The sequence below is a fragment of the Benincasa hispida genome, chromosome 8, assembly GCF_027475165.1.
Source record: "Benincasa hispida cultivar pf3 chromosome 8, pf3_genome.v1.1, whole genome shotgun sequence".
Classification (NCBI taxonomy): domain Eukaryota; kingdom Viridiplantae; phylum Streptophyta; class Magnoliopsida; order Cucurbitales; family Cucurbitaceae; genus Benincasa; species Benincasa hispida.
The window spans coordinates 2,618,169-2,633,203 of NC_143485.1; the positions used below are offsets into that span (position 1 = coordinate 2,618,169).

Genomic DNA, 15,035 nt, shown 5'->3' on the forward strand with positions numbered 1-15,035 from the left:
CTAGTAGACCTAGTCCTACTAGGTGACCCTTGAACACTTTAGCCGAGAGGGCCTTCGTAAATGGATCAGCTAAGTTGTCTTGGGAAGCAATCTGAGTGACAATGATGGCTCCTCCGTGTACAATCTCCCTGATGAGATGGTACTTCCGTTTGATATGATTTCCCCTTTTATGGCTTCGTGGTTCCTTTGAATTTGCAACTACTCCACTGTTGTCACAATAGAGAGTGACAGACAGGTGCATGTTAGGAACTACTTCTAGATCTGTCAAGAACTTTCTGAGCCATACTACTTATTTTGTTTCTTCACTTGCAGCTACATACTCAGCTTCCATTGTGAAGTCCATAATACAACTCTGCTTGATGCTTCTCCACACAACTGCTCCTCTATTCAGAGTGAATACTGACCCCGAAGTTGATTTCCTTGAATCAATATCGGTCTGAAAGTCAGAATCAGTGTATCAATTAAGGATTAGATCCTTAAGACCATACACGAGCATATAATCTCTCGTTCTCCAAAGATACTTGAGAATGTTTTTAACAGCAGTCCAATAGTCATGACAAGGATTGGACTGAAATCTGCTGACAATTCCTACGGCATAGTATATGTCGGGACGAGTACACAACATTGCATACATCAAACTCTCAATTGCAGATGCATATGGAATTCGATTCATCTCCTCAACCTCTTGAGGTGTCTTAGGACTCTGCTTCTTAGACAAGTGAATTCCATGTCTGAAATGTAAAGATCCTTTCTTGGAATTTTGCATTTTATACCTAGACAACATCTTATCTATATAAGATGCTTGAGATAATGCCAATGTTTTGTTCTTGCGATTTCGAACTATTTGGATTCCAAGAACATACTGTGCTTCTCTCAAATATTTCATTTGGAATTGTGAAGCCAACCATCTCTTAACGTCAGTTAGATATTCTACCTCATTCCCAATGAGTAGAATATCATCAACATACAACACCAGAAAATCGACAGTTTTGTTGACGATTTTCTTGTAGACACAGGGTTCATCAATATTTTGTTCAAAGCCATAAGATTTGATCGCAATGTCAAATCTCATATTCCAAGATCTAGAAGCTTGTTTTAATCCATAAATGGATCGATTAAGCTTGCAAACTTTTTGCTCTTGACCCTGCTATATAAACCCTTCTGGTTGAGACGTATAGATACTCTCTTCAAGATAGCCATTCAGAAAAGCTGTCTTGATATCCATTTGCCATATTTCATAATCATAAAATGTAGCTATGGACAAGAGTATTCTAATAGACTTTATCATGACAATTGGAGAGAAGGTTTCTTCAAAATCTAACCCCCCTCTTTGGGTAAACCTTTTTGCCACAAGTCTAGCTTTGTAGGTCTGTACCTTACTAGCTTAGTCTCGTTTTCTCTTGTAGATCCACTTGCAACCGATGGGTTTTACCCCTTCTGGTTGATCTATAAGATCCCATACAGAATTGAAATATATAGATTCCATTTCAAGGTCCATGGCTTTAATCCATTGATCTTTGTCCACATCATTCATTGCTTGATTAAAAGATAATGGATCCTTTAAACCATCATCTGGTATGATGATTTGAGTTTCAGTTAAACTCATGTACCGGTCAGGCTATTGCACAACCTTCCCACTACGACGAGGCATTCTCAACTCTTGAGAAGGATGTGAAGTATCAGTTTCATCAACAACTCTTGTTGAAGGACCTACTCGATCAACAATTCTTGTTGATACATTTGTCGTTTCTCTGTACATTTCTTCTATTACTAGCTTACTGCAAGGTTGATGGTTCTTTATATAATCTTCCTCCAAGAAGGTTGCATTTGTTGATACAAATACTTTATCTTCCTGAGGATCATAAAAGAGACCACCTTTAGTTTCTTTTGGGTAGCCTACAAATAGGCATACTTTTGAACGGTGTTCCAACTTTTTAGGATTTTGCACCAACACATGTGCTGGACAACCCCAAAGTCTGAAATGATATAAATTTCCTTTACGTCCTCTCCAGAGCTCGTAAGGTGTTTTAGAAACACTTTTTGAGGGAACCATGTTCAAAATATACACTGCAGTCCCAATTGCATGTCCCAAAAAAGGTTCTATTTCTCCTCTCTGCCACACCGTTCTGCTGAGGTATGCCAGGGGCTGTGAGTTCAGACTGAATTCCACGTTCTATCAAATAGTTATGGAATTCTATGTCCATATACTCACCACCTCGATCCGATCGAAGCGTTTTAATCTTTTTACCTAATTGGTTTTCAACCTCAGCCTTACACTCTTTGAACTTTTCAAAAGTTTCAGACTTTTGGTGTATTAGGTAAACATGCCCATATTTGAATAATCATCTATAAAAGTGATGAAATATTCAAACTCTCCTCTTACTCTAACATTTAGAGGCCCACAGAGGTCTGAGTGAATAAGCTTTAGGGGTTCTTTGGCTCTAAGACCTTTTCCATAAAAAGATCTTTTTATCATTTTACCCTAAAGACAAGACTCACATGATGGTAATGAACTATCTTCTAACTTGTTTAAAAGATCGTTCTTAACTAATCTCTCAATCCTGTTGAGATTTATGTGACCCAGTCTCAAGTGCCAAAGATAGGCATTTGGAGAAATATTCCTTTTCTTATGAGTCCCAGCAGTTTTAAACATCTCTGTGTTCAAAACAGCTTTGACCTTAGTTAATTTTAACATGTACAAGTTATTTTCTAATTTTGTAGAGCAAATCTGTTTATTTCCCATTTTCATGAACACTTCACCATTTTCGAAATAAACTTTATAATTTTGTTCTAGCAAACAGGAGACATAAATTAGATTCCTTTTCATAGAAGGACTATAATATATATTTTTCAAATAAATGTACTTATCTCCTATAAATAACTTCATATCTCCCACTGCTTTGGCCAAAACAATCTCCCCAGTCCCTACCTTAAAGATTGTTTCACCTTATGTCAACTGTCTTCAGGAACTTGTTTCCTGTGAGATAGTATATACATGATTACCGGCACCTGAATCAATTATCCAGATTTTATCGTTTTCCACTAAACATGCTTCGATAACAAGTAAATCATATTTATCTTGTTGTTCGAATTCAACATTCTCATCTACATAATTCATAATTTCAGATGAGTTGGGAGATAGAGGACAATCCTCTGCTAAAACTCTTTTGGTATAATCAACCGCTAGTAATTTGTTTGTTGATTTGATTTTACTGTTATGTACATCGGAAGCGAGTATTCTAGAACTCGACATGCTGATAAAATTCAAAAAAAATTCTAATTAGAAAATTGTAACTAAATCTAAAGTCAAGTTTTAGGAAAAAGTAATAATGTACCCATAACCATTATTTATTTGCAACGATATTTTAGTGAGTCAGAATATGTGCTACCAAGGGGCAGTCAGATACTCCTTCACTAAAACAAACAATTTTGATCAAACACTATCCCCGGAATAACTCTTATTCCTATTGTCTCTGGAATAACTCTTACTCCTATAGCCGTTTAGTTATCGTTTTCGGTCAAGATCTTTACTAACAACTTAGTAATTCTTGTAAGTGTGACCTGCCATTTTCAGATTCTATAGGACGGTATGCACATACAAGACTTATTTAATTATAACATATATCAAATGCATAAATAATTAAACACAGACTGGTATGGTTTTAGTTTTGGTAAAAACAAGCAAACAAAACCTAATTATTACAAAACAGCTTCCAGACCGCTCCTGGACTGCTCAAACCGTTCCAAAATGAACTGGACCCGAACTGCTAAACCGGACCAACCATGTCTGAACCGGACCAGCCAAGAACCATTCGAAGCTGAACCGGACCATACCACAAGAGAACCGGTCGAACCGATAAACCTTGCACATGTTCAACATCTCACTAAGTCTCATCGTTTAGCAACGACGACCATCGTCTAGCATTTTTCCAAATCGTTTAGTAAATGCTTGATCGTTTAGCGCGCGAAAAGGTAAACGATAGTTTAATGCCATCGCATAGCATTCAACACATCGCCTAGCTCCCACATAGAGGTAAACGATCGTGTAGTGTTAGCGCATAGCAACTCGACGCATCGTTTAGCTCCCAATCAAAGATAAACGATCGAAGTAAGCGATCGCTCAAGGCTATCGTATAGCTCTTCATCACTATCGCTTAGTTCTATTATATAGAACCAAACGATCGCTTAATGCAATCGTCTAGCGCTGTATGTCATCGTTCAGTATCCGCCGTGTAGCTAAACGATTGCTTAGCTCCATCGTATAGAACATCATCGCGTCATTCAACATTGTAGGTAAGAGATTTGTTTAGTTCCATCGCATAGAAACTTCAACGCATCGTTTAGCACTTTGTCTATACGATCGCTTAGCTCCGCATCTAAACGATCACTCAATGCTATCGCGTAGCACTTCATCCATCGCTTAGTGCGCATCGTTGCTAAATGATCGCATAGTACCATCGTATAGTAAATTCAACGTATCGTTTAGTTCCCACGCCAAAGTTAAATGATCGCTTAATGCTATCGTATAGCAAATTGAACGCATCGTTTAGCTCTCGTAGGTACACGATCGTCTAGCGTTCAACATCATAATGACCATCGCTCATTGCTATACGATTGTCTAGCTTTTCTTCACATCGTGTAGCGTTTGGAGCTAGACGATCGTTTAGCAACTGGAACCACAACGACGATAAGAACAGAGGCTGATTTTTCTGGAACTACAACTCGGCCTCTTCGCTTGTTTCTTCGATTTATAGCTTAATTTCTACTCTAATGACTCCAAATAAATTACAGACTCTTGGGAACATATTAAAGCTCATCAAGTAAGAGCCAATTACAAATTTAAATGAGAAATTAAAGAGAATTAAACAGCTAAATCTCAGAAAATCATATCAGTGCATCAGTTTCATATTTCTCATATAAAACACCCACCAAACCAAAATTAAACCGAATTGAATGCTTATTTGATGCTCTGATACCAATTGTAGGATTGTATCAATTGCAGCGGAAGAACAAGGATCATCTAAGTATTCAAATTCACTAAATTTGACATAATATAAAGCATGCTTCTGCAGAAAAATGGGTTTCAAGACATACCTCTTGTAGAACTTCTTCAAAGCTTCTTCTCCAGCTACAATCTTCTCCATATCTTATTGTAGACCACCTCAAGATCTTTTTCACTATTCTCTTGGTGCTTTAGATTGAGTTGTGGGACTCAAAATAAGTTTGAATCAATGGATAAAGGAGAAAAGCTCACTGCAGCAACCATTGTTGAAGAACCATTCTTCAAACCGAATTTTCTCTCAAAATTCTGTACATTGCATGCCCGATTTTCACTCCAATCTTCTCATTATATTGATCAACATGCAAAGAGAAGAGTTACATGAGTTGCAGCTCATGCTTGGAGAAGACAAGGCAAATGGTTGCTATATGTGTGAGCTAGTTAAGTAATGGATAATGGAAAAACCCATTTTTCCATTTGTGTTTTAGTTTTCTTTTTCTTTTTCAATTTTATCCAAAAATAAAATTTTTATTTAAAAAAACCTATTTGATTTTAAAAATGAAAAATTAATTAATTAATAAATAAAATTTAATTAATTTAATTAATTTAATATCCAATATTAAATTAATTTTAATACATATCCATCTTTATATATTTAAATCATATTTAAATATATAAATTCTCCTATTCCGTTTAATTCTAAAATTAAACATATAATTATATCTCATATAATTACTAATTTTCTTAATTCTAATTTGAACGTTTTAAATTAACTTATCATGCTATTCTAGAGCTAGTCCGTTACGAGCTAGTAGGGGGACCTCGCGGACCTACAGATCATGGGCTCCAACGATTCGAGATTAATTGGCTAAACTCATTAGACCAAATTAATCTCCATTCGTTAACTAATGGATCACTCCACTAAAGCCCATAGTTGTATTCCCCTCACTGTAGATATATTATGTCCGCATGATTTAACCATAATTAGCAAGTCGATCCTTCACAGGTTGTTCGTAATAACGACTGGGTCAAATATCTGTTTTACCTTCGAGATTACGTCTTATTCCTCAAGTCCCTACTGATCCTCTAATGAACAACTGGTTTGTGATCCAATCACCAAACTAAACTCTCTCAGCCTAGTGAGAGGGTGGGGCCCCTTGTTCAAGACCTGGATTCAATACTTGAGAGAACAACCTTTTTCCTACCCCTAAATCGGGTAGGTGTGAACTCCGTCTTGCACCCTATGTCCCCAGCTATCTATCTGGTTTTACCCCTGAAATGGGAGTCTTATTGAGCCGGCGTTGTTGAACCAACCCTCAACTATGCAAATCTAAGGGAAATCCCGAATAAACAGGAGTTCATAGTTAGTTCAGGATTAAGATCGAGTTACCTAGGTCATCTAGGTGAAATAGTCAGTCTTAAACAGTAAACAACGTTATAAAGTAAGAGTGACTTATTTCTTGGTCCGAATCTTATGCAAACTCATTGCATAGGACGCCCCCACTCCTCATGTCATAACATGTATGAATTAGGATCACATCGTATGTAGCACTTTACAACTCTTTGTAACAACTACAGAGTAGGCCACATCCAATGGTGTTACTAGAATAAGGTACCCAACCTCATTCATGTACCATAAATCATTTTGACTATTTACTCGAATCCGATCTACTCTTATGTCTCCACATAAAGTTCAAGTACTCATACAATAGTCATGGGTCTTAGTTTATTGGATTTAGACTTTCATACAATTTATGAGATCAATAACAAGTATATGGATAATAGAAAATGTTTATCATTTTACAAACTGCGAGTTTTAGGACATAAAACCCAATATGAAGGCGGTCCTTTGATTTGTATGGGTGAGAGTGGCTAGATTGCCGACTAATAAGCCTACCATTTTGGAGATTTGTTTGATTGAGGAATTTGGAACACACAAGATAAAATTCACTCATTCTCTAACGTATGAGTAAGTAGATAAATTGTTTCCTTAAGAGCTGATTCCAGGGCTTGAACAATGTGGCGTCACACCCTCTCTTGGCTCAAGAGGAGTTTGGTCATAGTTGGACTATGACGTATTGTTCATAAGAGGGATCGGTGATACTTAAGAAGTTAGATGTAATTACAGGGGCAAAATGATAATTTTGGCCCAACTGTACTTACGAGCAATTTGTTAAGGGTCATCACACTATTGATTGGTTATATCCAATTGACATAAAAATATATCTGTAGTGCGAAAAATGCAGTTGTCAGTCTTTAGTGGAGTGATCGACAGTTAATGGATGTTGAATAGTTTAATTAAAAAAGTTTAATTAACTATTTAAGTACCATTGAAGCTTCAATCTACAGATCCATAAGGTCTCCTTTATAGCTCAATAGGGATTAATGAGAATCAATTTTAGATTAATTTGAATTGTTCAAATTAATCGAGAGAATTAATTAGATATGATATAATTAAATTATTTATATATGTGATATAATTAATATAATGTACTTGATACATTATAATATAAAATTTATTTGAGAAGAAATAAATATTTGAATATGATTCAAATATTAATTATATAGATTAGATTCATATAATTAAATTTAGTATAAATGTGATTTATATTAAATACTACAAATGATTGAGAATTAAAAAAAAGTATAGGTCATATTTTATTTGATACAATATAAAACTTATAGGTTATATGTTATATTTGATATAACATATAGTTACATATACATATAATAAGTATCTTCATCGTTTTTTTCATAGAAGGGGTCTTTGTGTGTGGATTCTGCAAACTCTTTTGTAAAAGTTTTTTTCTCTCCTTTAAAATCTTTATTCCCTCTTCCCAAAAATATACAGAGCCCACATCAGAGCCCACATCTCCTGTAGATTTTAATCCTAAAAGAAAACACATAGGTCTCACTTGTGGTGGTGTCATCATTGGATGTTCGTGTTTCCACAAATTATTCGTGAATGATTTGAGAGTTTCATGAAGATCTTTGGCTTCAAGGGTAAGCACTCTTCTTTTTTTTTTTTTTAATGCATGTTATAATTTTTTTATTTTATTTTGATGCATATTGTATGTTCTGTAATTTCTTTGTTTTGTGAAATTAAAATTGTGCCGATCCCCATTTCCGCTACGGAACTTCACAACTCCTACAAAGAGAAGAGAGAAAAATGTCCAAAAACCACCGAGAGGTGTACGTTGCACGAGTATAGTAAGTCAATCCTGTTTGCTTAGTGCGAGACTATCACAATGCTTGTCTATGAACGGAGTAGCTATAACCAAATCTCCTAGATCAATACTTATACTGTGATATTCCTGAAAAAAAAAAAAAGAAATTTATGCAAATAATATATATGAAATATACAAATAAGAATATGGTGGAATTATTTAATGCCTCTTTATCCATGGTTATTCATTCCTTGAAAATATAAATATGGAAGTATAAACATGAATAGCCAACCATTCAAGGAAAGTCCAAAATCTTAAGAAATGATATTGTTCCAAATAAAAACAATGTAAAATCTTGTTTTCACTTTGATTCGTAGTCTAACACTTTTTTCTTCTTTTACATGTCAAGAAATGATGATCACCCAATTACCAAAATCTTCTCTTTCTTTTCTTGCTTTCTTTCTCTGTATGAATCTCTTCAAGTGGATGAAAGAACTTCATATCCATCGTCGTCCTACGCACATTGGCCAATAACTGCTTCCTTCTTTTCCCTCGATAAAATGATAGAAATGGAGACATTATCAAATGAACTCATTCGCTTTTGACCGCATTGTAAATACGACGAACGAAAATCAGGGAAACACGAAAACTTATAACTCCCAGCATCAAGAAGAATGCGTAACATATACAAGCATTATACCCTACGAAGAAGCACAGCTGCAAGAAACCATTCATATTTGATCTGGCATAGAAGTATATGCAATATCCAAACATAAAGATGGCCGTTGAGCCCCCAGAGAACATTGATCTGCACAGTCGAAAAGGCAGTAATTATAAAGAAGAAAATGGATGACATTCTCAAAAAGAACAAACATGCATCATGAAGGCTGGACAAAATAGATACCTCCACCACCATTGATGATCTTCAACCGATAGCTGAATGTAAGTCAAACCAACGCTCAAAATTGCAGTGAGTATGATAAGGATGATGAATGTGATGAACAAAATGCTAGGAAGAGTGAAAATTTTGAACCCCCAAATGCTTGCATACAAGTGATGTAATTCAAGAACAACTGCGCTGAATGACAACAGACCACTGATGAACATTTGACAAGGAAGTTTTCTGAACCAAGCCAAAGGAGGAATCTCTCGTGGGTTTCGCTTGGTGGCACAAGGCGCTTGAAACTCCGATCTAAAGTGATGTCCTACTATACCACCAAATGCAAGCAATGGGAGGCTGATAAAAATATATATGAGAAGAATCACTATGATGGTGCCAATAGGCAGTTCTGCAGTTGTTCCATTCGATATAGCGACAATATTTAGGATAGAAATTATGACGAATGCTGGCCCCAAATACAGAATCCCGGATAGAATAACACTTCTCTCCTGTAAATCAGAAGTTGAAATCAAAGGAGAGAAGGAAATGACATCATTAAAATAATACGGCAAAAAGATATATCAAAGAATTAACACACAGAAAGAGGCAAATATTACCCATCCAGTCTCGGCAAACTGGCAGTGGAAAGAAGCAGAAGTATACCCAGAAACGACTGATGTAAGAGAATAGATTAAAATAATGGAAGTGAATAGTGATCCACGATTGTATGGGTAAAAGATTCCCAGAAACGCCAGAAGAAATAAACAGAAAAACCTGTTGGAAAAAATATACAAAATGAGGGAAATAAAATCTAGATTTGATGATAATCACACTTAAAACTGCTAGTGTTAGCCTCATGAAAATAATATTTCTATTATGGGTCAAAACACTTTCTTTCCGCAATCTGTTTGATTGCACATGACTAATGGACCCTTCAACATAAATTGGAAGGAAATTTTCACATAACATATACTATGGCAGAAATGTTAGAAGACTAGGGGAAGCAAGAAAGGGGAACTATCGCTATAGCAAAACTGTGAATCACCCTGCATACCAAGGGAAAAATTGTCAATTTTATCATTTAATTGGGCTGAACTAAGAGTATATCACTATATTTGGACAAAATCCTCCAAGATTAGTGAAAATATAATTGAAAATTTGATCTATAAAACTGAGAAACATGGCGTTAGATACCAAAGGAATACAGTTTTATAAGCTGGATGGTCCATCAGGTTGAGAAACTGTCTGTCAGCCCCCAACTTTGCCCACTTCACTATCTCTCTGTTAACAATATGATTACCTACAATATGATCACCCTCGCTCTTTCTGTCTAGATTTTCCAGAGACCCAAGTCCCTTTCCCCAGATGAAAAGGAAAAATGCTAGTCCAAGTCCAAACTGATTTCTTTGTTTCATTCTTCTATTTTTTTTTTGTAAGCATACTTGTATTCTAACAATAGTACTCATTATGATGCTTAAAAAAAAAGCACAAGGTCACGTCCTCTTCCGCTTTTTTCTCTCTAGGTTTGCCAAAAATCAATTTTTTTTCCCATGAAGGGAAAGATAAATTCATTTCTGGAATGGCTATTCCTTTTTTCACTCTGCTATAATTTTGTCACTTCAGATCCCAGTTTCCAACTTCCTACTAGGAGACACCTTTTAGTTTTCTATTTATCCATTATTTTCTGGTTAAATTATAAAAGAACACCCTTGAATTTTGCCATTGGTTTAAAAAATACCCATGTACTATCAAAGTATCAATATTACTCCATAACTTTCACAAATGTTTCAAAAATATCCTTGGAGTAGAAATTCTTTTAAATTTTGGACGAAAATTGAGATATGAAATGGTGCATTAGTGTCCTAGAAAGAAAATTTAGATTAGCACATCATTTTAGGTCATCGTCTACCACACAATTCCAAGTCTCGATTTCTATTCAAAATTTAAAGGATTTCCATTCCATGGGTACTTTGGAAACATTTATAGAAGTTAAAGATAGGGGTATTTTTGAAACCAATGGTAAAATACAAGGGTAATTGTCATAATTTACCCGTTTTTCCCCCTCTGTCTGTCTTGTTCAGTTTATCTGAAGTAAAGCTTGCATATGAACTTTTTAGTCCTTTGATACAAACGTGAAGACATGCAGAAAAAATTCAGTATTTTTCTTGTTGTTGTTATCTATTAAGTATTAAACGTGTCCTGTGCAAGTAAAACAGTGTCAACGTCATCACCTACTACGTCAATGACATGTTAAATTATTAAGTTCAACAATGACATTGGAATAACGCATATATATTTCCCGTTCGTCGTTGTCAACAACCATGTCTCCAATTTTTTGTCACTAAAAGAAGGAGAAGCTGCCCATCATAATATTAGACCATGTGTTGACATTTGCCCTTCAATAACATGGCCAAAACCAAATGTTTTTGAGGAATATTAACTCTCAATTTCAAGATCATTCAGACTTTCTTTAGAACTCAAGAATGCAATTATACAATCTATAGAACAATGCCTTAGAAAAATCAACTCTCAATTTCCAGCTCATTTAGGCTTCTTTAGAATTCAAGGACACAATTCTACAATCTATAGAATAGGTCTTATTCAAATAGTTGGTAACTGTTTAGTTATTGGTTTTTTGTTTTTGAAAATTAAGCCAATAAACACAACTTCCATCTCCAAATTTCTTCAATAGTTATCTACTTCTACTTAATGGTTTAAAAAACTAAGCCAAATTTTGAAAACTAAAAAAAGTGGCTTTAAAAAACTTATTTTTGATTTTGGAATTTGACTAAGAATTCAATCATTGTACTTAAGAAAGATGCAAATCATTCTAAGAAATGGGAAGGAAATAGGATTAATTTTCAAAAACCAAATACTAAAAAGCAAGATGGTTACCCAATAGGCCTTAGATTTTATTTAGCACTATATTCCATTTCCAGCATTCATGCAGTGCCATGCCATGTTATACAATTGGTTATGTCCTTCATGTAGTTAATTGAATCTCAAATAAAATAAAGAGAATACAATATTGAACCCACTATATACCCCTTGAAGTGCTCCTTACACTCCACTGCATGTTTGGTTTCAAATAAATTTAACATCGGATTTTTGGTGGCACCATGTGTTCTGCGTCGACCTCTATGAAAACTAGAGTGTGTTTTTCCTAGAAAGCAAGTGATGGTTTTATTTTAAAATGCGTTGGCCTAAGGTTGATTCAGTAAAAAACAGGCAATTATATTGTGGTGCCGATGACAATATGGACAAAATTCTTCTTTTATCAAAATGCATAATAAAGAAGCTAGTATTGCTGTTGAAGCATATCAATATTTTATGATGAACATAGCTTATAGAAGAAATAGTTCAAATTAACTTACATAATCAGCAGCTGTGTACCGACACCCAAAACAGCACTAAAGAGGGGTAAATTTTGAGGACATCTAAAAACATCTCCATGAAGATACTTCCAAACAACCTCTTTTTCATCCTCTTCGTCACCACCAGAACACCTAAAACGCAAAAAAAGTAGGTCAGCTAATATACAAGACAAACTTTTTTAAAATACTCGAGCAAAATTTATTTACAAGACATTACTTCCTCAAATCATTCTTCAGACGTCGCATAAAAAGCAAAGTAAGCAATCCCATCAACAACACAATTATAGCAATTGAATTAAGGAATGAAAACCAGTGGATTCTCTGACTGACAGGCAGTAGTGAAGCCCTTGAATACTTATTCATTCTATCTCCATACTGAGCCGAAGTTTCATTCCAAAAAATAGAATAAGTGAATTTAACATTGAGTTCAACATCATCTGTTATATCAATGACATGATTTGGATCACTAAATGCACTAACTTCCACAATTTGGTTCCCATTGAAGGAAGCATCAAACTGAATATGTGTGAAGAGATAATATTTTGGACCCTGCTTGTCTAGGGTCCAACTTTGGTCATCAATTTTGCCAACAAAACCCCACATTGGAAGATCATCACAATACATTTGGAAGTAAAAATCATTCTTGACAGCATCTCTGAACAGTGAAACTTCAGCACCTTTTAACTTCTTTTCACAGAGAGTCTCCCATGGTTTTTCTTCCCTAAATTTCATCCCATGCAAGGCACCAGTCAGCCGATCACCATTCAAAACTTCCCCCAAGGTCGCTTTCTTTTGGACTACTGGATCTGCAAGCTAAGGAGAAGATCCTTAAACATATTATTGGATATTAAAAACATTGGAACAAAAGTGATTCTAAAATAGGATACCTTAACAACATGTTTACAAACAACTGAATAACCTTATTGGATGCTCATACAATTCAAAATTCTAAAGGAGGTAATCCAAATAACGATGCAACTTTTGCAATTAACTAGCATATATCATCACATAGTGCTAATATCTATTCAAACGTGAAAGTCTTTCAATTAGGCTCCTTTAAAAGGCTAACCTGGATGGCAGAATGGTAATTCATAGTATTGGTAGGTCTCACTGCAAGAAAATGGGAAACGAAGTAAACAATCAGACGAAGCAAGACATAAAAAGAGAGAGAGAGAGAACAAATTCAATATAAGTTAAAATAGTATTCTTGCTCCAATAACAAAGTCACCATTTGTAACGTTTGAAAACTAGTCCAACGAGAAACCTCATCGCTAAAGCTACAAATATTTGACACAAGGAGGTATCGCTCTCAGTCCTCAGGTTATAATTAGTTACAAAAAGTGAGAAATATGTTGAAAATGTAGTTCCAAGAATTATCCAGTAAGACATGACTGGAAGAAAAATATGATTATCAGTCAATAAGTCAATTCCAATTTCATAGTTTCTCCACATTCCTGTCAATTTCAATGTTCCACCTCGTATGCTCATCTAAACTTTGGTACAATCTACTCTAAACCTATACACATATATGATCTTCGTTAAGAACTCATCGACACAACAATCTTCAACGCAGTTCGAATTTCACACATCCCTACTTCAGAGTCACAGGCTTATGATTGGTACAAATCAGTTAATTAGAAAGAAGGTCAAATTAGTAAAGGATATGGATTCAAATGAACTACCTGGGATTGTGCAGAGGTCCGACCTTGTTGACGAATAACGGAATTGGATCTCCGATATTGTAGCGGTGATTGAGCGGCGAAGCAGTAGAGAGACGACATGAGAAGTCAAGGGAACCGAAAAGCACCAAAACGGTAATGAATTCAAGAAGAGACCTAGACATTGTTGAAGAAGAAGAAGGTGGAGATCAAGTATGAGAGATTGGAGAGAGCGAATTGCTGGAATGGAAGAGTTTGATGGCGATTGGTGGAAAATGGCGACTCAGAACCATGCTTGAGTAGCCTTTGACTTCATGATTCTACTTCATGATTCTGCAGTGATTTTGCAGTATGCAATTTCGGAATCTAGAGCTTTGCGTCGTCCCTAATTCCAAAATACAAAGAATTCAGTTGGATTTACGATGAGGAATTTGCAAGAAACGGTGGGATTGGCTTGGTAGAAGAAAATTTCATAAAATATCCCAAAAACTCGATTTTTTTTATGGATGATCTCTTTCTAAAAACTTTTGTAGGGCAGAATTTTTTATTTTCACATGTGAAACATCAGATATATCCTGAATTTTTAAAACCAAAGAAGCACCTATTCCTATTCTCATTCGCATTCAAGCACTCTTCTCAGTTTTCTGTCCAAACTTCATCTAATGCTCCTATTTTCTCTCCGAACTTCATCCGAGGTTCTTGCCGGTCGTCTCTACTCACTTGCCATCATCATCATGATCTGAAAGTATGCGACTTTTCTCCTTGAATGCATGTTGATATTCTAGCGTTGACGAGCATTTAGGGTTTAATCGCGTATTTGTTCGTAATCAATCGTTGAATTAAAGTTACGAGAGCGTTTAGATAATACTAATTGAGCGTTTAGAGAATACTACGCGATCGTTTATAGATTATTAAGCGAGCGTTTAGAGAATGCTAAGCGATCAGATAGATATTTAT

The 15,035-nt window shown here is 35.3% G+C and overlaps 1 protein-coding gene across 2 annotated transcripts; it reads right to left on the reverse strand.

The window, feature by feature from the left end:
* Positions 1-8,460: 8,460 nt before the first annotated feature.
* On the reverse strand, positions 8,461-14,614 carry LOC120083396 (transmembrane 9 superfamily member 5). Of its 2 annotated transcripts, none has more exons than XM_039039148.2 (7): positions 14,103-14,614; positions 13,490-13,530; positions 12,638-13,226; positions 12,421-12,552; positions 9,664-9,820; positions 9,071-9,555; positions 8,461-8,974 (listed from the first exon to the last, which is right to left on the reverse strand). In XM_039039148.2, exons 1-7 carry the CDS (start codon positions 14,261-14,263, stop codon positions 8,758-8,760), a joined length of 1,782 nt encoding a protein of 593 aa, XP_038895076.1. In that variant the 5' UTR covers positions 14,264-14,614; the 3' UTR covers positions 8,461-8,757. The 2 variants fall into 2 exon arrangements, with proteins under 2 accessions (XP_038895076.1, XP_038895077.1); XM_039039149.2 differs by having other exon boundaries at positions 12,638-13,233.
* Between the last annotated feature and the right edge of the window lie 421 nt (positions 14,615-15,035).

What these genes read in the sequence shown, in the direction of transcription:
- LOC120083396 (XM_039039148.2), bottom strand. Translation starts at nt 14,263, where the DNA reads ATGTCTAGGTCTCTTCTTGAATTCATTACCGTTTTGGTGCTTTTCGGT. An exon ending in GGACCTCTGCACAATCCCAG is followed by an intron (nt 13,531 to 14,102) that starts GTAGTTCATTTG and finishes ATTTTCTTGCAG; the next exon opens with TGAGACCTACCAATACTATG. An exon ending in ATTACCATTCTGCCATCCAG is followed by an intron (nt 13,227 to 13,489) that starts GTTAGCCTTTTA and finishes CTTAGCTTGCAG; the next exon opens with ATCCAGTAGTCCAAAAGAAA.